The 25,761-nt window shown below is 44.8% G+C and overlaps 1 protein-coding gene across 3 annotated transcripts in view; it reads left to right on the top strand.

Annotated features, from left to right (window-relative positions):
• Positions 1-24,195, top strand: part of ARMH3 (armadillo like helical domain containing 3) — a 178,088-nt gene extending 153,893 nt beyond the window's left edge. For all 3 annotated transcript variants that reach the window (XM_035027774.1, XM_035027759.1, XM_035027768.1), the window contains 2 exons: positions 20,986-21,102; positions 23,326-24,195. In XM_035027774.1, the coding sequence (XP_034883665.1) occupies positions 20,986-21,102; positions 23,326-23,418 (210 nt within the window). In that variant the 3' untranslated portion in view covers positions 23,419-24,195. The remainder of the gene's footprint in view (positions 1-20,985; positions 21,103-23,325) is intronic.
• Positions 24,196-25,761: the final 1,566 nt, after the last annotated feature.

Here is a 25,761-nt window from a genome sequence, read left to right as displayed (position 1 = left end):
TGGGGGGAAAAAAAGGAATACAGTTCAGTCATTTAAATTGTCATCACAACTTCCATAATCCCTGATGTACTGATTCTCATCTCTGTTCTAATTGTACTGCCTTTGAATCAATTCATGAGTGTTCATCAAAGGCCTAGGATGAACCAGCCACAGTGCTAGGCAGTGATGAGACCTAATGGGCAACCAAGCTTTTTTTAAAAATGCTGGTAAAAAAACACATAGCAAAATTTACCGCCTTAACCATTCATTTTTAAGTGTATAGTACAGTAGTGTTGACGTGTGCATGTTGTCGTGGTTGATCTCTAGAACTTTTTCATCTTGCAAAACTAAAGCCCTTTCGTTGAACAACTTACTTTTCCCCCTTCCTCCTCACCCCGGCAACCACTATTATACATCATTTTTCTGGGAGTGGGCAAACCTCTTTTGAAGCTGATGTACCTTTCAGCCAAGTGGTCCAGGAGCCTACTAAAAATTTCTCTACATATAGACTTAGGAATTTTCCAGGAGGATCAGCAAGGTGGTCTGCTAGCATCCCCATATATCACAGGACCATAGCACAGTGTAACCAGATTCTTAAGTTTTCTACTTTAGGAATTTTATGGAGGTTTACCCCCCATTATCTCTTTAAATCTCAACTCTCACTAGGGCTTTGGATTTTGGATTCAGAGGAGGCATGTATAATGTTGTATATTACAAGAGGTACCTTCAAAAGTATTATGACAAAGCAAAGAATCTAACTTATTTGTAGGAGTAGATTAAAGTAAATTAGGGAAACAAAAAATGCTTCGTATCTGAATGAGTGAAGGTTACATTGGAAGCTACTATATCTGTCTATTAGTAATCTTTCTAAACCTTTTGATTTTCTCCTGATCCTAAGATAAGAGCCACTACAAATAAATGCTAGGCATTTAGAAATCCTAATGAAATCTAGCTTTATTTTTCCACAGAGGAGTGAGATAGTAATAAGAGGAAAGCCCTAGTCCGTGGGGCAAACATTGTTAGGGGCTCTGGGTGGCACCCATTACTTGAGAACATCTAGGAGGAAGCACAGAAAGATCTCGGGGGAGATAATCCTAAGAGCTTCAGGGTTTATGAGGAAATGGAGCTTGATACTTCAGCTTTAGAGTTGGTGGCCCTTGGTGTGCTAGTATATGTTTAACAACTGCTGACAGAGGTGAGTGTTGGGAAGGGGGCTGATTTGTAGTGTTGGGAGTGAATGCTCCCACTATGGCTACCAATGTGAAGCCAAGTGGCTCTCACAATGCTTGAAAATTTAACTGTCAGCTGTCACAGGCCAAGCGTGTATGAGCCAGCTCCAGCACATCACTGGTTGTTGAGGTTGACTGGGAGAAAAGGGGGCTGTAAAGCTATGAGGCAGGGCTTTCTGAGCAGAGGTAAGTGTACCTTACTTTCCCCTTGGGAGCCACTGATAGAAAGTTCTCCCCAGGGCAGTTGAGACCTCTCAGTAGCCCACTCTGAGAGCCCCTGTGATGTTTTTTCATCTTAGAGCAGGGCCTTAACCACCATGCAAAGCAGCCTTGACAGAGACACATGCTGGAGATCTGAGATTTAGGATTCCTATGATAGCCATGACTCAGTTTCTTGTACGTGGCATTGTGTTTTTCTACAACAAGCTGTAGTTTTGCACTGCCTCTCTATAACCCTGAGTGATGGTTGCTGTGCGAACTCCTCTTGAGTGTAAGCATGGGACACAGCATTGGCTGTGTGACCCTACCTTCTCTGTTGCCTTCATTTAGACTCCAGCTTTCTTTCAGTTGACCTGTTTAGCAGAAAAAAGTTTGGTATGAGTTGTTCATTAAGTGGGTTCACTAAAGCAGGAAAGACAGAGGCAGAGGCAGAGGGATTTTCTTACAAGCTGTTTAACCTTGGAAATCAACTTTATGTTATATAGGACATCATGAGAAGGTCCACATAAGAGTGTAGGCTGATGGTGTGCTGCTAGGATCAGGAGGTGGGCTGCACCGCCTAAGAAAGGAGAGATGATATCTTAGATTTTAAGAGGACATTAATAGATGAAAGGAACAGCTAATAGTTACTGATCTAGGCACTTTGACATAGGTTATTTACTTAAGCGATATATCAACCGTTTGGGGTAGGTGCAGTTATCTTTTTTTTTTTTTAAGGTTTTATTTATTTATTTTGACAGAGAGAGAGAGAGACAGCGAGAGAGGGAACACAAGCAGGGGGAGTGGGAGAGGGAGAAGCAGGCTTCCCGCCAAGCAGGGAGCCTGATCATGACCTGAGCCGAAGGCAGACGCTTAACCGACTGAGCCACCCAGGCGCCCCGCAGTTATCATTTTATAGATGAGGATGCTAAAGAGGCTAAGTAGTTTGCCCATGGTCCTACAGCTGCTAGTGCAAAGCCATAACATGATCGTAGGTCTGTCTGACACTGAAGTCTGAGCTTCTTCCACTTCATCAGGCTGAGGCATGTGTGACAACCTGAGCTTGCCAGGTATTCTAAAGGAAGAGGGAGGCCAGGGATAGGAAGGTGGAAGGAGAAGCAGGAATGGTACAGATAACAGGGCTTATTCCTGGGGGATGGGGAAAAGGTCCTGGTTTGGGAAGAGACCATTCAGTTGAGGAAGTTAAGTACTGAACAGGGGCTTGGGGAGTTTGCCTGCCAGTTAGGCAGAAATGTCTAAGTAGAGGCTCCTGGCACATTATGATAACTTTATAAATGAGGAAAGAGTCTCTTTATTCCATCAAGCAGGTCTGCAAAGTTACTATGAGAAATAAAGTTTTTCCACACACCAAAGGAACATGGTGAGTTTAAAAAAAAAAAAAAAAGAGGGGCGCCTGGGTGGCTCAGTCGTTAAGCGTCTGCCTTCGGCTCAGGTCATGATCCCAGGGTCCTGGGATCGAGCCCCGCATCGGGCTCCCTGCTCTGCGGGAAGCCTACTTCTCCCTCTCCCACTCCCCCTGCTTGTGTTCCCTCTCTCGCTGTGTCTCTCTGTCAAACAAATAAAATCTTAAAAAAAAAAAAAAAGATTTTATTTTAATAGATAATGTATTTATGTGGTCAAACTCTAAAAGGTGGCACACTGAATTTTAATTGTTTTTAAAGTAGTAGTTCCATTTTGCTGAAACAACAGCAACAAAACAAAGACTCAAAATCAATGTCCCACAGCCACGCTAGATGAATGCAGAGGTCACTGGTGAAGAGCTCAGCTTAATATTCATCTCTGCCACTGACAGCATTTTCTCTAATTAATTATGAATTTTGAACTGTGCATCACATGAACTTCTGGTCTTCCTCCGTCAGGCTTCATTGCCAGTGAAGCGTCATCGGCAGTGCACAGAGGAATAGTGTTGCAGCTTATAGGAATTCCAGTAGTTGTCAGCTTTCCCAGAGGTTACAGGAGACGGCAGCCCTTGCTTTCATGGTTTAATCTAAGAAGGATCCTTTGTTCCAATTATTAGATGAGAGTGTATAAGTAGGACTTCCCTCTTCAGTTTGTTTTTTAGCCACCTCCTTCATTCCAAATAGATCTTTGGGAACTTTTGTTTTATTTCCACTGCAACCGCTTCCTCGGGAGGTAGTTCAAAACTCTATAAGGTGTGCTAGAAAGAGGATGGTTTGCCACTGTGCTAACATCAGAGGCCAAAAATGTTGCCATGCAAACTTTTATCTGTTATAGGCTGTGCTAATTGGAAATGTTTTTGCTAAATACCATAACAGCACTTTGACCTTTCACAGTGATACTGTGCAAAGGAAGTTGCAGTCTTAAAGATCACCCACTCAGCTAGAGGGAAACTGTGGGTAGCCCCCAACTGGGATTTCTGTTAAAAAATTCTTTTAGGGAGGGATAGATAAGTGAGGCCTGGCAGGGAGGCAGAGACCCATGTCACATTGCTGGTGAGCTAGGATTAGAGACAGTGTTTTCTCTCTCCCTCCCTGAGATATGATGTTTCCAAACAAAGAAACCTCAGGTGGGGAGGACAGAGACACCCGCCTCTTGGTTTGAGCTGGGAGAAGTGTCCTGCCTACAATAAGCCACAGAGAAGGAGAAGGCCTGATGGATATTTGTGTCATGATTCCCCCACCCCCATTATCTTGGCTGCCTCTTAGTGTGATTGCATGCCTTGCTTGTGGAGGGTAAGGGCCTGGACACGTTGGATCTGTAATTAGTGCAAAGAAAAGCTTCACAAGGGCTACCTAGGGCATCAGCCAAATAAAGTCAGAGAGGTGGGGCAACTGCCCAGGGAAATTAAAGAGAGTCACTGTCACCACTCCTTTAACCAGCTGATGGCCTCTCACTAATCACCCACTGTGAGGTTCATTATCTGATCCACGTTACTGAAGGGCAGAGCCAGTCTGTCAGATCAATAAATCTCAGGGCAGTGGAAAGCCCTTTAGTAGCAGGCTTGAAAGACATGAATGGACTGGGAGAATTGGCCAACTTACATTGGTTCTGAAATTGAGTTTAGTCCTGAAGTATACAAGATGAAAATAGAGGGAAAAAAAGGGGAGGGGGAATGTCTACGTATCATATGCAGGATGGCTGTATAGAGGAAACAGTTACCTTTTAAAAGGCATCATCTTTTTTTTTTTTTAATCCTTAGAGATTTGTGTCTACCTTTTGGATCCTAGATTCCAAACAATTATATTGGATGACTGGGCCCTGGAGAGAGATTCAGGTTATCTTGGATAGAAAGTCACTGTAAGCACACCAGTGGAGGGAGGGGTGCTCACTCAGTAGAGTCTGATTTTGTTACCAGGTTGTTATTTGTTCTAATTCCTGGGCTTTTGGCTTGTTTTCATTGTTTCAGCCACTTTGGGCTAAAGTGTTTTGAAAAAGAACCAATTCTTACCTCTTAAGGAAGCTCTCAGAATCTCCTTGGTCTAAGAATTCTCTACTTCTGAGTGTCTTTGGTTAGTGCAGTAAGACAGGGAATGTATGCCCTCGCCTCAAGTTCCCCAGATTCATTTTTTTTTCAGTGCAAAAGTACAGAAGTATCTGCTGTGTGCCAAGCCAGGGGCTATAAAAATGTAAAATTCATGCATGCCCATGAAGACTTCACAGTATAAGAATCAGCATCACTGTTTTCTTGCTTAGACCTTTGCCTATGTTTCTCCTGTAGACCTCAGCTGATGTATGTGACATGCTTGCAGCAGCCCGACCTGACCCTTTAGAAACCTAAGATAAAACCTTCCCGGGGCGCCTGGGTGGCTCAGTTGGTTAAGCAAGCACCTGCCTTTGGCCGGGGTCATGATCCCAGGGTCATGGGGTCGAGCCCTGCGTCGGGCTCAGCAGGGAGCCTGCTTCTCCTTCTCCCTCTGCAGCTCCCTCTGCTTGTGCTCTCTCTCTCTTTCTGACAAATAAATAAATAAATAAAATCCTTAAAAATAAATTTTAAAAATCTTAAAAAAAAAAAGAAACTTAGATAATTGATTTTCTTATTTTCTTTTTATAAAAGATTTTATTTATTTGACAGACACAGCAAGAGAGGGAACACAAGCAGGAGGAGTGGGAGAGGGAGAAGCAGGCTTCCCGCTGAGCAGGGAGCCCAACGTGGGGCTCAATTCCAGGACCCTGGGATCATGACCTGAGCTGAAGGCAGACGCTTAACAACTGAGCCACCCAGGCACCCCTGATTTTATTTTCTAATATAAAAATTTAATGTTATAAATTTCCCCTGTGTTAGCAACACCCCATAGATTTTGGTATGCTGTGTTTTCATTTTCATTCATTTCACAGTATTTTCTCATTTCTTTAGTGATATTTAGAACTGTGTTGTTTCATTTCCATTTTGGGGGATTTTTCATATAAATTTCTGTTATTAATTTCTTATTTTTTCCCTGGTAGATAGAAAATATGATTGATTGATTTCATTCCTTTTAAATTTACTGAGATTTGTTTTATGGTCTAGTATATGATTTATCTTGGTGAATGTTCTGTGTGCATTTTTTAAAAAATATTTTATTATTTATTTGACAGAGAGAGACACAGTGAGAGAGGGAACACAAGCAGCGGGGAGTGGGAGAGGGAGAAGCAGCCTTCCCCGCTGAGCAGGGAGCCTGACGTGGGGCTCGATCCCAGGACCCTGGGATCATGACCTGAGCCAAAGGCAGACGCCTAATGACTGAGCCACCCAGGCACCCCTTCTGTGTGCATTTTAAAAGAATATGTTCCCTCCTTAAAAAAGAATATGTACTCTCCTATTGAATAGAGTTTTCTATAAATGCCTTTAGGTCAGTTTGGTTAGTAATGTTTAAATTTCTCCCTTCACTGATTTTCTGTCTTAATTGTTTTATCAGTTATGAGTATCAAAACTTAAAACTATAATAGTAGACTTTTTTATTTCTTCCTTCAGTTCTGTCAGTTTTGCTTCATCCAGAATTTTGAAGCTCTCTTATTAGGTACACATATATATATAATCATCTTTGTAATGAACGGACCCTTTTATCATTGTGGAAATTTCACTCTTCACTCCTGATAGTATTTCTTGTTTTTTTTTTAAAGATTTTATTTATTTATTTGACAGAGACATAGTGAGAGAGGGAACACAAGCAAGGGGGAGTGGGAGAGGGAGAAGCAGGCTTCCTGAATTTCAGGGAGCCCGATGCGCTCTATCCCAGGACCCTGGGACCATGACCTGAGCCGAAGGCAGACGCTTAACAACTGAGCCTCCCAGGCACACCGTATTCCGTGTTTTGAAGTCTCCTTTGTCAGATATTACTATAGCAATTCTATTTTCTCTAATTAGTGTCTTCAGAAGGCTATCTTTCTCCATCTTTTCACTTTCAATCTGTATCTTTATATTTTAGGTGAATTTCCTTTAGAAGATCCTTTGGATCTTAATTTTATGTTCAATCTGACAGTCTCTGTCTTTTGATTGAAGTGTTACATTTAATTTATCAATATGGCTGAGTTAAAATCTGCCATCTTGCCTTTTTTTTTTTTCCTTTTTCTCCCACCTGTTCTTTATTCATTTTTTTCTTTTCTGCCTTCTTTTGGATTAAGTGCGTGTCTTTTAGTATATTTTATGTTCACTACTGACTTTTTAGCTGTACCTCTTCACTTATTTTTAGTGGTTGCTCTTTAACTTACCACAGTGTACCTTCAAAATAATGTTATATGACTTCATGTAACATGTAATAACCTTGTAATCATTTATTTCTATTTGCTCCATCCTGTCCTTTGTACTAGTGTTGTCATACATTTTTCTTCTAGGTTTTATAAATTTTCTTCCAGGTTTTATAAATACATTGCTATTATTACTATTATTTCTTAAACAGGAGAAAACCAAATTTAATAGTGTACATAGGTACATGAGGGAGTGCACACAGACATGGGAATGCCCACATTGCTCTTATTTTTTGCTTTAAAGAGTCAATTACCTTTTTCCTCATTTTAAAATTTATGTAAAAGTACTTTATATTTATCCATGTATTTACCATTCCAGTGTCCATTCCTATTTATAGATCCAGATAATGTAACTTTCCTTCTGCCAGAAGGACTTCTTTTAACATCTCTTGTAGTGTAGGACTTTTGGCAACATATTCTCTCAGATTGTTTGAAAAGATCTGTATTTCGCCCTCATTTCTGAAAGATGTGTTTGCTGGATATAGAGTTCTAGCTTAACAGTAAATTTTGGGGGGCACAGATAGTATTTTGTTGTTTTCTGTTTATATAGTTTATGACAAGAAATGTGAATTCTGCTCTTTTTTTCCTCTCAATATAATGTATTCTTTCCCCTCTGGCTGCTTTTGATACTCTCTAACACTAATTCTCAGCAGTTTTATTATGTTGTGCTTTATATCTTCCATTTTGTTCCTTATTATGTTTATGGATGTTTTTAAATACTTGAACAAATTTATAATAGTTCTTTTTATTTTAGAGGGGGGCAGAGGGAGATGAAGAGAATTTCTTTTTTTTAAAGATTTTATTTATTTTATTTTATTTTTTTAAGATTTTATTTATTTATTTGACAGAGAGACACAGCGAGAGCGTGAACACAGCAAGCAGGGGGAGTGGGAGAGGGAGAAGCAGGCTTCCCGCGGAGCAGGGAGCCAGACGTGGGGCTCGATCCCAGGACCCTGGGATCACGACCTGAGCTGAAGGCAGATGCTTAACGACTGAGCCACCCAGGCGCCCCTAAAGATTTTATTTATTTTAGAGAGAGAGAGTGTGTGCACAAGTGCACAAGGGAGCAGGGGGAGGAGCAGAGGGGAAGGAGAGGAACAAGCGGACTCTGCTAAGCACTGAGCCTGACCTGGGACTTAATCTCAGGACCCGATCATGACCTGAGCTGAAATCAAGAGTCAGATGACCCACCCACTGAGCCATCCAGGCACCCCAGAGAGAGAGAATCTTAAGTAGGCTCCACGCTCAGCACATAGCTCAACACGGGGCCCAGTCTCACAACTGTGAGATCATGACCTGAGCCAAAATCAAGAGTCGGACTCTTAACCCACTGAGCTACCCAGACTACCCTATAAAAGCTCTTTAAATGTCCTTGCTTTTAATTCCAGTATCTCATTTCTGGGTCTCTTTCTTTTGACTAATGCTTCTTTTGGTTATGAGTCACATTTTCCTGTTTTTTACATGTCTGGTAATTTTTTATTGGATACTAGGCATTGTGAATGTTATGTAGTTGAGTGCTAGATTTTGTTGTCTTTATTAAATAGTGTTGGACTTTGTTCAGGAAGGGAGGTAAGTTCTTTCTGGAATAGCATGGTCCGTTGGAAACTTCCTTTTTTGTTGTTGTTGTGATCTTTTTTCCCCCCAGTTTTATTGAGATATGATTGACATACACCACTTAAAAGTTTAAGGTGTACAGCACAATGACATGACTTACGTATATTATGAAATGTTTACCACAGTAAGTTTAATCAACATCCAGCTCATATAGATACCAAAGAAAGGGCAAAAATGTTTTTTTCCTTGTGATGAGAACTCTTAGGATTCATTCTTAACAACTTTCAAACAGGCGATACAGCAGTGTCAACTATAGTCAACATATTGTACATTACATGATCAGTCCTTATTTATTTTATAACTGGAAGTTTGTTCCTTTTGACCAAATTCATCCATGAAACTTCTTTTTAATCTTTGTTTGGGTAGGTTTAGAGTAGCCTTTACTCTAGGGCTAGTTTAGTTACACTTCTAAGGTGGGACCATTCTGGGGTCTTTTAGGAATGCCGTAGGTATACCATGGGTACTTTTCATTCTGGTTGGTCAAAATTCAAACACCTCTCAGTTCCGTGTGAGCTTACAGATTCTCTTTTTTGGTCTGATGTGGTTGAGTTACCCTATACATGCAATCCTTATTATCAGTGACAGATGCAGTGGGAACAGTATGCAAATTTCTGAAACTCTTTTCTTTGCCTCACCACCTCCTCTGGTAATCTGCCTCACAAGTTCTAGCCACCTCTGTCTCCCCAAACTCCAGGGTGTCCTTAGCCCTGCAAGACCTTCATGCTCATCTTATGTTTTCTTTCTCTCAGGATACCTGTCCTGCACTCCCTATTATCCAGTGTCTGAAGAGGGTTATGTCTTTCACAGTTCTCAATTACTCCATCATGAGTGAAAGTGGAAGTCGTGAACTACTTTAAAATATTACAATATACCTGGAGTTACTTAGCTGAATTTTTTAAATTTCACTCACTTTTCAGAGAACCTTCCCTTGTATTAACTATTCACATACATTGTCCCATTTTACTTCATTCTCTTTTTTCCTCTTTCAGTCAGTAGAAGGGAGTCTTGAATAGATAATGGAAACTATATATATAGTGAGCATTTTAATATTCTTTTTAAGATAATCCACTAAAAGATGTCACTTCCCTTTCCCCATTTTCCCCTTCTGTTCTTGGGCCGAGGTCCCAGCCTTACATTGATCATTTACGCAGGTTCACCCTCAAATCTCAAAACAACAAGGAGAACTGAAACATGAAGCTCCTGCCTAGCTGACATTTTGTCCTTTTAACTGTGTACTTGATCACTGTGTTCCTTTTAGGCCATGTCTAAATGGACAGGCTTTGCCCTGTTTAAGAGAAGGTTAAGCAGACAGTATCTGAAGGAAGTAAACAGTCTTCTCTGGGTACTAGTTAGCCTTGGAGCTACTGAACCTAATTGTTTCTTCTCCTCATCTTCTGAGATGCAAATGTATTTAGGTAGAGTGTGCAAAGTGCTAAAAATAGCTCAGCAAGACTTTGAACCTGGCTATTCAAAGAACACTGGGTATATCTGCTTAGATTGTTTTGGACAGTTATCTATAATGAGTACCCTGCACAGTTGAGCTGAATTTGTGCAGTTGAAATTCATTGCTAAATTGAACACACCTCAAAAGGACATTTTAGAATGGGTCAAACCTGATTTGAGAAATTGAAGCTATAGATTATGTGTTTGAGAAGTAAAGTAATATTCTTTCCCACCTTTTTAACCCTTTGCTCATCTTTTGTGCAGGGCTTATTTTTTTCAGTATCAGGGCTGAGCCTAAGCAGTCTGCCCCTCAGGTGATGGGACCTGACAGAGCCTAAGCTGTCAGTGCCAGAGTCCCAGACCTGTCAGAGCTAATGGCCCTCCCCGTGGCTGCCATCTCAGGGGCCCTACTACACTGGTGGAAAATTTTGCACTCAGAAGTAACCGACACAGTAATGTAAAGTGGAGGAGATGGTGGACAAAATAAAAGAGATCTTGGATTCGTTAATTTTCCCTGTTTTAAAAGGTGTGACACTCTTTCAGCCGGACCATTCATTCACTGGTCAGTTTTGCAGCTGATTCCAAACCACACTAAGCACTGCTGGCTCCACCCTGTATGTGCTTATATCTGTGGGTATGTCCTTCCAAGGTGGTTTATCTTGAGTCCCCATTTTGCTTGTTAGCTCCTTAAAGGCTGGACTTGGCTCTGAGGGCTTTAGAAGCCTACCAGAATGCTGGGTGTACTGTGATGGCCTAACTCTAATCTTGTTGTGTGACCTTGATGAGAAATTCCTTTCCTTTTTGGTTGGGCCTGAGTGTTAACTAAATTAGTCCACAAGCATGTTGAATGTTTACTGTTTCTTAGGACTCTCTTAGGCATTGTGGAAAATCTATAATGTAACACTGGGTCTCTTCCTTTGGGGGGCTGAGAATCTAGCTGTGACACAGTCTCAGTAAGGAAATCAGTGGTAGTAGTGTGTTTGTTTCTCCAGGAGAGGACCTGCCACTCTGCACACATTCTTTCCTCCACAGGAAATCCCTCTTTGGGAAGGCTATGGAAGATACATCTGTTACAGAAAGTGGGGGAGGGGAAAGTTTGCTAATTTATGGCAAGGCTTGGAATTTCAGGTTCCAAAAAGCAGTTATTTCTAATATTATACTATATGTTATGGGGCACCTGGGTGGCTCAGTCAGTTGAACATCTGCTTCAGCTCGGGCCATGAGCCCAGGGTCCTGGGATTGAGCCCCATGTCAGGCTCGAGCCTGCTTTTCCCTCTGCTGTGCTCTCTTAAATAAAATAAAATCTTAAAAAAAAAAAAAAAAAGTGAAAGATTGTTAGAAAAAAAAATACTATATGTTAATTAATTGAATTTAAATAAAAAAACCAAAAAGCAGTTATTCATGGAGTTATATTAAAATGAAAGAGAATCCTAATAATGTAAAGCACTCTGTGTGTCAAGTAGTATGATTGGCACTTTATATCTGTTGCCTTATCTAATCCTCACAACCACTTCTCTATGAAGAACATTATTATAATCCTCATTTTACAGATGAGGAAACTGAGGCTCACCCAGGCTAACCTGCTAGTAAGTGGTGGAGCTAGGATGAGTTCAGGCAGGCTAACTCTAGAGCCGTACTTTTTTTTTTTTTTTTTAATTCCAGTATAATTAACATACAGTGTTATTTTAGTTTCAGTTGTACACTATAGTGATTCAACAATTCCATGCATTACTCAGTGCTCATCAAGATAAATGTCCTCTAGGGCGCCTGGGTGGCTCAGTCGGTTGGGCATCTGTCTTCAGCTCAGGTCATGATCCTGGAGTCCTAGGATCGAGTGTCGCATTGGGCTCGCCACTCAGTGGGGAGTCTGCTTCTCCCTTTGACCCTCCCCGTCTCCTGCTTTCTCTCTCTCGCACTCTCGTCTCTCAAATAAATGAATAAAATCTTAAAAAAAAAAAAAAGGTAATTGTCCTCTTAATCCCCTTCTATCTCACCCATCCCTGACCCACCTCTGCTCCAGCAACCACCAGTTTTTTCTCTCTAGTGAGGAGTCTGTTTTTTGGTTTGTCTCTCTTTTTTCCTTTAATCGTTTTTTTTCTTGTGTTTCTTAAATTCCACATGAGAGTGAAATACAGCCATACTTCAGACTATGTTCTTTTGAAAATTAGTAGCTATTGGTTGAAACTCTTTTTCAGGGCCCAAGTACAGCTAGACCCAGTAGTGATCCATCAAGGTCTTTACTTGGAGAACATCTTTGCAGTGCTTCTTGTTCAGCTAGTTCTGAACTTGGAAGAATAAATATGGATTAGGGAGGAGGAGGAATTGTCTTTTTGCTTCTTTATCACCCGAATTCCGCTTCCATGCAGTCCAGCACCGTACCAGTTACCTGTGGGATTGCCACTGAGAGGCTGCCCTTACACTGGTGAAATCGCAAGGTTAGGGACAGCCCTTTATTGCTTCTGGGAGAAGAGAAGCTTGTTCCTCCTCCACATCACCAGTTCTGGGGAAGGTCTGGTTTGGGAAGAGTAGAGGAAAGATGGGTGGCTACACAGATTAGGTCCTTTCAGAGAAAAAGGAAGGATCAGACCTGCAATTTCTCTTCAGTCTCTTGCCAGAATTTACAGAGCAATTCAGCCCTATAACAGATTCAGAGAAGGGAGCTAGGCAGTGCCTTGAGTAGGTCATTCTCATTTTTAGAGGAAAGGGTATCTTCCTTTGAGTTTCAGGAAGTTTACTCGGTAGAAGGAAAATGTTTTCAGACTTCCTGGCTGACTCAGTGTGTTCTTCCAGGGACAATGAGAGGAAGATCTCAGTCTGCATTTACCATAAAAACTGCCTGCAGCTACTTGGCCACTCCTCTACCCTCTAGCAATCCATTTGCCACTGACTGTTGTTGAAGGCCTACTCTGCTCAGCACTATTTCTTTAGAGATAGGACATTATGCTACAGCAATGAACAGTTTAGACAGGTGGCATGGAGAGCAAACCTTTTTAGTCCAGTCTTTTTGGTTCTCTGGGCACCAGGATAGGTTTGTCCCAAAGGTGGAACCATTGCAAGGGATTAATTTCATTTCCCAACAACTTGCCATGGACCAAATTCTTTCATTATTTCTCTGTCATCAGCTCGTAGAATAAGCAGTACTTGGTCAGCTCTCTCAAACCCTGAGAGAGAGAAGCAAAGGCAATATGCAGAGTTACGCCTGGTGATGTTCTTGTTTGTGGTTTCAGAGCCTAATCTCTCAAGCTGTCTTTTCCCACCTTATGGAAAAAAAAATAGAGCCAAAAAAAATCATAGTCTCTAACTAGTGAATAAACATCTGAAATAGAGCAAATAGCCAGAGTCCAGTGGGAGAGATAGATGGAGATTATCATGAAAATCCTCTAAAAAGCCTTTATCATCTTTCCTCCTTACAATTACTCTATCTGTTTCAAATCATCCAGAGATTAATTTTTCTATGATAGGGGGGTTTGGCAGGGTAAAAGAGAAGCGCATGGAAGTGGGAATGGAGTAGTTACAGTCTCCTTCAGAGAATGGAAAATTGGCCTTGAGGTATGAGCATTCATTGTAGAATGTATTTAGGGGCTCCTGGGTGGCTCAGTCGGTGAATCCTGGGACTCTTGATCTCGGAGTCATGAGTTTGAGCCCTATGTTGGCCATAGAGCTTACTTTAAAAAGAGGGGGAGGGGTCACATTGTAGAAGGTATTCATTGAATCTTTTTTTTTTTTTTTTTAAGATTTTATTTAGGGGCGCCTGGGTGGCTCAGTTGGTTAAGCGACTGCCTTCGGCTCAGGTCATGATCTCAGGGTCCTGGGGTCGAGCCCTACATTGGGCTCCCTGCTCAGTGGGAAGCCTGCTTCTCTCTTTCCCACTCCCTCTGCTTGTGTTCCCTCTCTCGCTGTCTCTCTCTCTGTCAAATAAATAAATAAAAATCATTGGGAAAAAAAAGATTTTATTTATTTATTTGAGAGACAGCAAGCATGAGTAGGGGGAGGGGGACCAGGAGAGGGAGAAGCAGACTCCCCACTGAGCAGGGAGGCTGAGCAGAGAGCCCAACACGGACTGTATCCCAGGACCCTGAAATCATGACTTGAGCCAAAGGCAGACGCTTAATCGACTGAGCCACCTATTTGCCCCTCATTGAATCTTTTTAACACCCCGAGTCCCAAGCCTGGAGACCACCTGATGGCTGCAGCCAAAGAAGCCCATGAAAGATTAAAGACCTTTGTACTTCAAGCTTCTAAATGAGTACTAAATAATTAAAATAGCAACCCAGGGGCGCCTGGGTGGTGCAGTCGGTTGAGTGTCCGACTCTTAGTTTCGGCTCAGATCATGATTCTCAGGGTCCTGAGAGTGAGCCCTGTGTGGGCTCCATGCTCAGTGCAGTCTGCTTGAGAGTCTCTCTCCTTCTCCCTCTGCCCCTCATGCTTGTGTTCTCTCTCTCTTTCTAAAATAAAAATAATAAAAATAAAATAGCAACCCAAACTAGATTTTGCTGATAATGAGTTTGGAGTGGTCTGTATAGTTTTGGTGGTAGTTGATACCAACTACAGCAGGGCTGAGCAGGATCTTCAGCTGCTGTTGGTGGAAACTGACAAGTCCTGGAGCCCTGAGGGACCTGGTAATAATGAAAACTTAAGCATCAAACCAGGCTTTCACCAGATTATCTTTCCAGCTCTCTACAGATCATGCTTCCCACTTCTTAGGAGTGAGTTTGAATTCCTTGAATGTTTGTTCTCTGAAAAATTAAGCTTAGCCTGTAAACTAAGGAATGTGCCCCAGGTTAAACTAGCTTGCCAATATAGGAAGAGCACTGGATTGGGAGTCAGAAGACTCTCTTGTCTAATTCCAGCTTTGTGTTTTTGGGTACTTTACAATCTTTCTGGACATCTGTTTCTTCAACTGTGAAATGAGAGCCATGGATTAGGTAGGTGATTTCAAAGGTTCCTTCCAGAACTATTATTTCTATGGTTCTGTCCCCATAGTAACACTTTGGCAAAAAGAGGTACGGTTGCCTTTCATATCACTCTCCTTATATATTAGTGGGAGCTCCAGACCTTCCTGGCCACCATTTCACCACCTCATTCATCTTATTCGAATGCATCAAGTATTTCCTATTTCCAGTTCTCTTTTTGTTTCAATCTCATTCGCCGTCATTCATTGGCACCTTCTGTTGGCTAGATCTTATGATTTATATTTTTATGTTTATTTCATGTATTATCTCTAATCTTCATAATATTATTAAAAAATTGTATGATGACTGTTTTACTGATAAAAAAACTAAAGCTTAGACAGGTCAAGGTCATATAAGTGCTAGATGATGCTGCCAAGATATGAACCCAGGTTTCTCTAACTCTGTAGCCTCTTTCTATTACACCCCACTGCAAGCTTGATAGATTCCATGTTTATGTCCTCTTCTATAAGAAGTCTCTATTGTCATCTTGTGCTTTCATCCTCATTTGGCCGCCTGTCTAATAGGGAAAGCCGTATATGTTGCCCGGGCTGGACGTGGGCTGGTGGCAGCCTTATGTACTCTCCCCAAATAGGTTATACTGTAGATGTCAGTTCAGATTGAGAAGGTAATGAACCTAAGTTTGCTGTCATGTCACATCCTATTACTTATTTGTCTGCTAATTCTCCTTCTGGGAATTCAGTACATCAGAGATTTGAGACTAAGCAATTTTTTAGGGACAAGGCATAGACCTCTGACATCAAGATTGGATAGCCATTTGCCAGGAACTTTTCCATTGGTGATTCTCCTTTGCTGCTATTTTTAGGCTAGAAGTTACTTCCCATTTCAAAGGCTCTGCTAAAAAAAAATAAAATAAAAAATGGGGCACAGGCTACTGAATAGTCTGTGGGTAATGCCTATCGTATGTGCTTGGGGAAAGGTGTGTGTGTCTGAAACCTCAGCAATTTTGAACTAACTTTTTTTTTAAATAACAAAACAAACTTTTTGCCCTGGGATCTCTCTCCCTCCTGATCCTGACATGGCCAGGAGCCTGACAACCTGTATTATGCAAAACTGGCCTCTCTGGGCAGTTTTTCTTTAACCTGTATCCTCTTGCATTACACCAAGATTGTTAAGCAGTGGGTACTGGACACTCTTTGACTTCTTGCTAATGCATTGCCAGTTACACTCAGGATAGTGGGGTCATTATGGAAGCCTGCTTTCATATTGAATAGAGAAATTAGGTTTCTTCTTTACTAGAATCTGAATGAAGATGTGCAAGGCCCTATCTCCTGGCTTATGGTTAGAACTATCTGGAGATACCAGAAAGAACTTTTCATTGTAAAATTAGTAACCATTTACTGACTATTCCTTATGTGCCAGACATTGGACCACCATCTCGTATCATGCTTATATCAGCTTTATAAGCTTACAGTATAGGTAGTGTTATCCCCATTTTACAGATAAGAAAACTGAGGCTCAAAGAGATTAAGTAATGTGTATAAGTTTACAGAGCTCACTAGTGGTTGATATGGAACCAAAATTTATGTCTCTCTGACCTTAAAGCCTATGTCAGGCCCTTCTCTAGAGACCTCAGGAGGGGTTTAGGTCCCTACCCCACTCCCAGTTTGTTCTTCCCTCACCTGAGGCAGAGTATTTCAAGTCAAAGAAGAGGGCATATGATCTTTGAAACTGAGGCCATTTGTGTCTTCCACTTAAATCCAGAAGATATTCCTTTGTGGTGAAGAATTATTTATACACATAGGTTCTTTGGCTTAGTTTGAAATAGGTGAGTACTTCCTGGGCTGTGAAGACAGTTCCTCTTGAGTCCCCAGAGCTGTCCAGGTAGCTGTGTAGCCATTGGGATGATAATGTTTTTATCAGTTGTATGTTACTTTCAGGAATCAAAACGTTTATTCCCATGTCCTTTTAGGAAGGTGACTTCAAATTCCATTTTATAGGGATGCCTGAGTGGCTGAGTCGGTTGAGTGTCTGCCTTCAGCTCAGGTCATGATCCCGGAGTCCCGGGATCAAGTCCTGTATCAGGCTCCCTGCTCAGCCTGCTTCTCCTTCTGCCCCTCTCCCCACTCATGCTCTCTCTTTCTCTCTCAAATAAATAAATAAAAATCTAAAAAAGAAAATCCATTTTATAGAGAGAGACAGGCTGGGGCTCAAAGAGGTTAGGTAAATTGTCTGAGATCCGTAGTAAGAGTGGTATGTGCTATGGTGAGTACTGTGAATTTGTAAGACTGATGAATCACAGACCTGTACCCACATACATTATATGTTAATAAAAAAAGAGTGGGATTCCCAATTAAGTTCTCTCTCTTTTTTTTTTTTAAGGTTTTATTTATTTATCTGAGAGAGAGAATGGGAGACAGAGAGCATGAGAGGGGGAGGGTCAGAGGGAGAAGCAGACTCCCCGCTGAGCAGGGAGCCTGACGTGGGACTCAATCCCGGGACTCCAGGATCATGACCTGAGCCGAAGGCAGTCGCTTAACCAACTGAGCCACCCAGGTGCCCCTAAGTTCTCTTTCTTAATATTAGGTCCTTTGCCAGGATCCAGGCTTCTGTCTACTGAGGGCCATATGTGGGGGTGTGAGGACTCCTCAGAGAGCCTATGGCTTGTTGATGTTTTTCTGCTTTTGGAGCTGCCTTGAGCTGAGGTGGTTCTAGGAAGCCCATAAGCCCAACAACCTGATGACAGAAGGTGGGCTTGCACTGGGGAGATAGAAGCCAGAGACTGCAAATTGTGGTAAAACCTAAGATACAGGCACTCTGGGAGATTGCCTTCTGCCTGAGTACTGCCCTTTGCCATGTCCCAGGCCAGTGTGGAATGTGAAGCCCAAATGGGTTATGTTCCTAGAGTCTGAAGCTACAGAAAGCAAAGTCCTAGAATAGGAAGGTAGCCCTACTGCTCCAGAGTCCCAAGTGGGCTAGGGCCCAGACCTGAACTTAGAATATCTTGTTCTCCTGGGAATTTAAGAGAGGTGAGTAGGGTGGGAGATGGAAGAGGCTGAGTGAATTGAAGGGCAGCTTACCTGTGGGGGAAAAAAGAAGAAAGGAAGTAAGACCTGGATAAGAGGAGAGCTGAGATCATGCACTAAGTCCAGCCAGGCCTCTGGTTTCCTTCCAAGGAACTGATAGCTCAAGGACCTTCTCTGCTTTCACCTCCCTTAAAAAAACTGAACTAAATTCTTCTTCTTCTTTTTTTTTTTTTTTAAAGATTTTATTTATTTATTTGACAGAGAGAGACACAGCGAGAGAGGGAACACAAGCAGGGGGAGTGGGAGAGGGAGAAGCAGGCTTCCTGCCGAGCAGGGAGTCCAATGCGGGGCTCCATCCCAGGACCCTGGGATCATGACCTGAGCCGAAGGCAGACGCTTAACAACTGAGCCACCCAGGCGCCCCTGAACTAAATTCTTCTGACAAAAGCCAAATTTGTTGGGAAATGAAAAATCCCTGTTCTGAGTGAGATCTTAGACCTTCCACTTGGCCGTGGCAAGAGGAGAAAGCCCAGGTGATCGGGGCAGCATGGCCTGAGGCCTGAGGCTCTCAGGATGTAGCGTCTCTCCTTTTTTTTTTTTAAAGATTCCACCCATTTATTTGATAAGAGAGACACAGCGAAAGAGGGAACACAAGCAGGGGGAGTGGGAGAGGGAGAAGCAGGCTTCCCGCTGAGCAGGGAGCCCGATGCGGGGGCTCGATCCCAGGACTCCGGGACCATGACCTGAGCCAAAGGCAGATGCGTAACGACTGAGCCACCCAGGCGCCCCAGGATGTAGCATCTCTTGACATGCTGCACCTTCTTAGAATTGGCTTTAGCATGGTATTTGTCTTAACCTGATATCCCTTAGGGAAGACTGAGCCCAGGATGCTTGGTCATAGGCATTGCTGAGGCTGCCCAGAGTTCAGGGTTAGGGAATGCATGTATTATTCTGTTCTGTCTGGTTCCTAGGGGCCGGTTCCATCTTGGAGGAATTTTGCTTTTTTCAGGGTTTGAGACATTCACTTCTGGGCCAAGACCTTGGCTATAGATATTTCAGCTGCAAGCACAGCCCACATGCATGAAAGGGCTGGATTACTTTGTGGGTGACTGCCATTGCTGAGTACTGGTCCTCCTGCTGACAGAGCTGACAAATGGAATTAGAAGCAAAGGAGCCAGCCGATAATAGGGTCCGTGGGACATAGGCAGAGGGACCTTCAGGAGCTGAGTGTCTGGAGGAAAGGAGACTGAGCGTGGAGCCTAGGCCAGATCTTTGCCCTAGCTGTCCCTTCCCCCCCCCAAACTTGAGGACACAGCCCTCCCTGTGTTCACCATCATTACTCTCCCCTCAGAAATTCTTGGCAGGTAGAAGTGTTTGCTACCAAGAGAAGTATGTCCTGGTACAAGACTGAATTGGTGAGAACAGCCTAGAGGTACTTTGTGCCCCTCAGGAGGCCATCTTCAAACCCTCTGACCAGTCCTGACTCTAGCTTATTCTCTTCACCCCTACCTTCTGTTAGAATTAAGCCTCACAATGGGACTCCTGAGTGGCTCAGTCGGTTGAGTGTCTGCCTTCTGCTCAGGTCATGATCCCAGGGTCTTGGGATCGAGTCCTGCATTGGGCTCCCTGCTCAGCGGGAAGCCTGCTTCTCCTTCTGCCTGCCACTCCCCCTGCTCGTGCTCTCTCTCTCTCTCTCTCTCCCTCTGGCAAATAAATAAATAAAATCTTTAAAAAAAAAAAGAATTAAGCCTCACTCATTCCTCCCAAGTTCCTTACTGAGCTGGGAGCTCTCCATGACGTCATAGACTTCGCTCCCTAGTCAGATCCAGTTACAAAATAGCTAGCGCCCAGATTACCACAGTGAACAGTCTTTCCCTCTCCTGGTCTCTCCTTTCTGCCCAGCTCACTTCTATATTGATGTAGTGCCTTTCCCCCTAAGTGTCCTTGCCTTTAATTCATGGTCTTAACAACTGAAGTCACATCAGAACTTCCTTTTGGAACCACAGAGATCCAAGGTTCCTGGAGTCAGTGGAGGTCTGAATCCACCCCCCATAGAAAGTTAGAGAAAGGGGAGAGACCCCTCATCAGAACAAAAGATGCAGTCAGCTGTAGCTTAGTCAAGAAAGTGTCCCCGACATCCCAAGGCTGGAAGGCCCAAAAGTTCGATCCAGGCAATGGATGGGAAGACTGAGTTGGCATGGAGAGATGAAAACAAGTGGCAGATGGTGCTGAGGAACATCCCGGGACTGAAGAAATGTGGTTCCCAGAAAGGGAAAAAGGAGACATTGGCAAAGTCTTACTCAGCAACTGTGACAACCTGGCCAAAGAAAGCTGCAAGATATGGCTGAGAACACATTTATGGTATCAGGATGCTGCTGAGCTCAGACACTCACTGTTCTGTCACTTCTTCTTGTGCTCTTTTACCATAGCCAGAGTAAACAGCCTTGGTGGCCAGGAGGGATGGGTCAGGAAAAGCCAGGAAGAGAAGAGATTAGAAAATGGTCCCAGAGGGCGCCTGGGTGGCTCAGTTGGTTAAACCTCTGCCTTTGGCTCAGGTCATGATCCCAGGGTCCTGGGATCGAGCCCTACATCGGGCTCCCTGCTCAGAGGGAAGCCTGCTTCTCCCTCTCCCTCTGCTGTTCCCCCTGCTTGTGTGCTTGCTCGCTCTCTCTGTCAAATAAATAAATAAAATCTTTTTTAAAAAAATGGTCCCAGAAACTTGAGGAATTGCTGAGGCCAGACTTTTTTCTGGGTGATAAGTAGTGAGCATAGTCTGTGGAGGGACTGAATCCAACCCCCAAGGGCAGCATGAGGGGCGTGGGGCCCGAGTGACATAGGCTTTGAATGGCCTAAGTCCTGCCTGGCCCTTGACCTCCCCAGGTGCTCGAGGTAGTACGGGCCAACTATGACACGCTCACACTGAAGCTGCAGGATGGCCTGGATCAGCATGAACGCTACTCAGAGCAGCACAAGGAAGCTGCCTTCTTCAAAGAGCTGGTGAGTCTGCCCTGCCTCCATCTCTGCCTATGTCTCTTGAGGGCCCTTTCCCAGCCAGTGGGTTATACCGTGCAGCTGGGCATCTAGGGAACAACCACAGTTTGCCAAAGGCTGATGAAGTAAGACTTGAGGGGTCTGCTGAGATTGCGTGTGGAACTTCTCTTCCAAAGCAGCCCAGGACCAGGCAGTGAGGGAAGATACTCCCCAGGGTACTGGTGCCAGGGGGGCAAGGGTGAGGGTTAGGGTTCTCTGAGGCAGCATTGCCCGTCCATCTCTCTTCTGCAGCCACGGAGACAGCCCTTGAACAGCTCCAGCTGGGCCTGGGGTTGGATGTGTGTTCGCAATGGCAGCTCTGGCTCATTACTCCTTATCCTGTCCTCCAAGCAACTAATGAGAATCATTGATTCTTCTCCTCCTTATGCAACACTTCTTCCTAAATTCCTAACCGGCTTCTGGTCTGAGTGCCCTCCCAGTCTAGTTCTCCAGTCTTCACTCCCCATCCCCACCCCCCTTTCCAGTCACTCAGCTGCCTGCAGCCCCCACCCGTGGCCACCTGGAGCCAGTGAGCATTTGCTCTGCCTCCTCCTCCACCCCCAGTCAACACTGCCACAGAACCCGGCTCTCCCTGTTGATGGTCTCTGTCGTGCCCTGTGCTCAGAGCTGCTCTCGGGAAAAGCTAGACCTGCCTGTCTCAGTCCTGCCACTCCACCCGCCTGGTTGTAAATGAACATTGTGGCTGGGGGCTGAGACCAGGACACGCCACACCTCCTTCCCATAGCTCAGCCCTCCCGCTGCTGGGGTAGAACGCGCCTCCTCCCCCTGCCGTGTTCGTGATGAAGGTGCGGGGTTGTAGATTATCTGTCTTGTACTAAACACAGTCCAGCTCTGACCCTGATGTGAGATGCCTGAGATTTTGGACTTGCCCAGGGTGAGGAAGATCTGCTCTGCAAGTGAGTGAGTTGGGAACAGGGGGAAGCCATTTATATAAAGAGAGCAGATTCGAGCATCTTTATGGGGTGCATGGCAAGTCTGAAGTTGATGTGGGGGTTTTACTAGGGGTGCAGATTTCACAAAGAGAGTAGGACATTGGAGATGAAAAGACTGTGGAGGAGAGAGTTAGGGGAGCTCTGTCTCAGGCCCTTTGGTACTAGGCACGCCTGACTCAATTCTCCTTATAGCTATACCTCTGACACAGGGGAGCAAAGAGGGTCTGGTCTGACTTGGAGCTAATGGCCTTGAGCTGCCTGCTGGTTGCCATGCTGCCCTTTCCTCTGCCTCCTGCCTAATGACTTCATTACATTTCCCACAGCTAAGCAGAAATTGGAGGAAAGCTCCCTGGTCTTTGAGGCCCAGGGTAGATACGCATGCTTTTTCTCCTTTTTCCCCCACTTTGTCTCTCATGCACCATTCACTTCTGTTTCCCATGAACGATGCTCCTTCAAGAGTGCGATAGATTTCTCCTAGAACCCACTCAGAGAAGTCTGGCCCTTTGACTCCTTCTCCACAGGTCCTTTCCCCCACTGATATGGGCAACCCTTCCTGCAAGGGTCTCAGTCTATGGGAAGAAAGCACGTGAGGGGAGCAGTGGGCACACACAGGGATATGCCCCAGTCATTTCTCTAAAGCAGGGGGGCTTCTTTGTGGTATGGAAAGAGTGCTGGACTGGGAGTTAAACCTGGGTCCTGCTTCCAAGCCTGGGGCTCACAAGCTGTATGACCCGCTTCCGGTCATTGGCCTCCTTGGATCGTACTCCTGCCATCTATGCCAGACAGGGGCTGCATCTCTAGGTGTTCTTTCCAACCCAGGAAAGTAGATAAACAGAGTGAGAAGATCAGAAATGCATTCTCTGGCATCATTTTCTCCTCCTCTGTCAGACCACTGACCAGACCAGTCCCCCTCTGCATGGCCAAGGCAAAGACAAAGGCCTGAGCTCACCCTCCTTCCCTGTCTGTGCTTACCTCTACTTCTTCAGGTCAGATGCTCTTCTCACATCCACTAAAGTTTCTATCTCTCAGCCCCTCTTCTTTCCTTCCACTTATACGTAACTGTTTGCTGATTTACCTGCAGAAATGATAGCTGTTAAGGTTCATCTCCTAAGAGAGAAACATGTAGCACTGCATCTTGGCTTTGTCCCTCAGGCACTGCCCTCTGTTGTGTGTAACCAACTCTCTCCTCTGTTTTCTCTCTGCCTATGCCCTCTCACCTTCCCCAACCTTTTCCCAGGTTCGATCCATTAGCACCAACGTCCGGAGAAACCTGGCCTTCCACACACTCAGCCAGGAAGTCCTGCTCAAGGAGTTCTCCACTATCTCCTGAGGCCACGCATATCTGAGCAGCTGCTGACTGCCCTTACCCATGAGGCTCCTGGGCTGCAGGGGGACTGAGGGGAGAGGGGCTGTCCCCAAGGTTGGAGAATAACACAGATACCGAGTTCTCTCGGTGAAGGCCGTGCTTCAGTGGAGCTTGGACAGCAGGGCCAGGAGGGGCAAACCAGGGATAATCTTATTTGGGGAGGGTTTGGGTGGGCACAGGGAGAAGCCTTCAAGAATATGGGGACTTCCAGCATGGGCTCCCTGGATACCCCCTCACATTTCCAATTGAGATTACAAATTGTGGCTGCTGACTAATTTTCAGGGGCTGTTGGGGGAAGTCTTAGAATGATACCAACATCCTGAGAGTCAGTGGTTCTCCAAGGCTTCTGAAAACAGACTCTCAAATGTAGATGGAGCCAGTTCTGCTTTCTTTGGGCCTGGGGCTGAGCTGGGTTTGAAATCTGTGTCCCCTGCCCCTGCAGGCACTCTGTCCAGTCGTTAGGACCCTTAGCTCAGCTCAAGGTAGGGTAGGAATGGAGGACCTTTTTTCTACTTTCTAAATCTGGGAGACTGGAGATTAGAATCTGCCCAATGCCCTGCTGTCCGGCCACCAATTTCTGGATTTGATTCTTGGCACCAGGAGTACCTGTTAGCTTCCCCTGCCTTCCAACCCATTGATTGGTCAGCACTATAGGGTCACAACGTTAGCTTCTAATTTTCAGTCTGGTTTAAACTGTCTTTAGGGTGTGTGTGTGAAATAAACATTGACAGGTTTTCTGGAGCCCTCAGGTGCCTACTTTGCTGGTTCCCTTTCCAGCAGCCTCCCCACCTTCCCAATCACCTTCTCCTCTGGGAGCCTCTCCTGCCTCTGCTGAGCTCCCCTCCACTGTTCCGCCCCCTCACCCGGCTGTTGTTTACAGCCAGCCTGCCTAAGAATTTCCTCTGGGGAGGAATCTGTTCCTGCTGGGGTCTGGTGCCTGGAAGGGAGAGAACCTGCTGGGGGCAGGGTGCCCTCCATCTGAAAGGGGCCAGGTGAGCATCATGGAGAGGCCATTCTGTCTGCCCATATTCAGGGTGGGGTCACAGGCGAGTCTTCTGGCCTTTGGGAAGTTGGCCCATGATTCCTCCTCTGGACAGCCTCCATTGGACTACTGTAGGCTTTCCCTACCCCTTGGCTGCTTTCAGAGTAGCTGCTCTGAGATTCCCCCCTTCTAAAGCACTTTCTAAAGCCCTTAGGCTGGCAGGGAACAAGCAGCGCAAGAAGACTCTGGGAGTAAGTGCAGGAAACCAGCAGTGAGAGCAGGTCTGGGACCTCCCTGACTGCTATTGCTACTTAGCCTCAAATCGCTTTAGGGTACTTGCCTTCCCTGGGAACCGGAGTTGTGGCTCCAACATGGAGCAGATACGCACGAGTTCCAGAGAACCCACCAGCCCGCGGCCGTACATAGACGCAGATTTCTGAGAGATCAGGGGCTGAGTCATCTGATCGCTAGATGGCGTAGCTCAGCCTGGGGCATGTAGTGTTCTCCACAGTTATAAACCCCGGAGGAGCTGGAGCTGGAAGCTGGTGGCAAGTTGAAGTTATTAAAAATTGATTTGTATGGTACGGTCTTTTTAGTGTCTTTTGTTCGTTTGCTTTTCTTCATCTCTGTTACTCTGACCTCATTTCTCAAAGACAGAGTTAAGGTAATCTCCCAGGTGCTGGTCCCGTCTGCCTAGGGGACCCCTGCCTACCCTCACTCTCCTCCTAAGTCTCCTGGCCCTAGTGGAAGCCAGTTAGGCTCAGAGAGGTATAGCCTCCCTTGCCTTTGCTGCTTATGGTCTCCTTTCCTATGAAATGAACAAGGACATGAAGCAGAGGCAAAGGACTCCTTGCCCTCCATTGTAAAAGTCCATCTCTTGGCCCATTTACATATATCTGTTCTAAGAACTCTGAACAGGAACCCCATCATCATCTAGAATTCACCCCCTAAAGGGGCTGCCCATGCTCTGTCCATGCCCCAATGTCTATGCCAGGTCTGTGGAGAACCCTCCAGAGCCAGGGGAGAGCCAGGAGCAGGGCATTGCTCCCAGAGAGAATCCTTTTAGCTGCTTGTCCCCGTCTCCTGCCTGAACTCCTACCACAATTCCTGCTGAGTTAATTGAATCAAGTGCTTGGAAATTAAATCCAATTGAAGACATTAAATGTGCTGGGGTCACTTTAGCTGAAGCTTTCAGTCTCAGCAGGTCACTCCTCCAGAGGAGCAGTTGGGCAGGCAAGAGGATCACATGGGACATTGCCACCACATCATCCAGACCCACCAGACACTGTTCCCCGCCCCCCCCCCCCCCCCCCCCCCCCCCCCCC

This window comes from Mirounga leonina, unplaced genomic scaffold, assembly GCF_011800145.1.
Source record: "Mirounga leonina isolate KUSES-001 unplaced genomic scaffold, KU_Mleo_1.0 Mir_114, whole genome shotgun sequence".
NCBI lineage: Eukaryota > Metazoa > Chordata > Mammalia > Carnivora > Phocidae > Mirounga > Mirounga leonina.
Note: the sequence above shows the minus strand (reverse complement) of the source record. Positions and strands in the feature narration are given on the sequence as shown.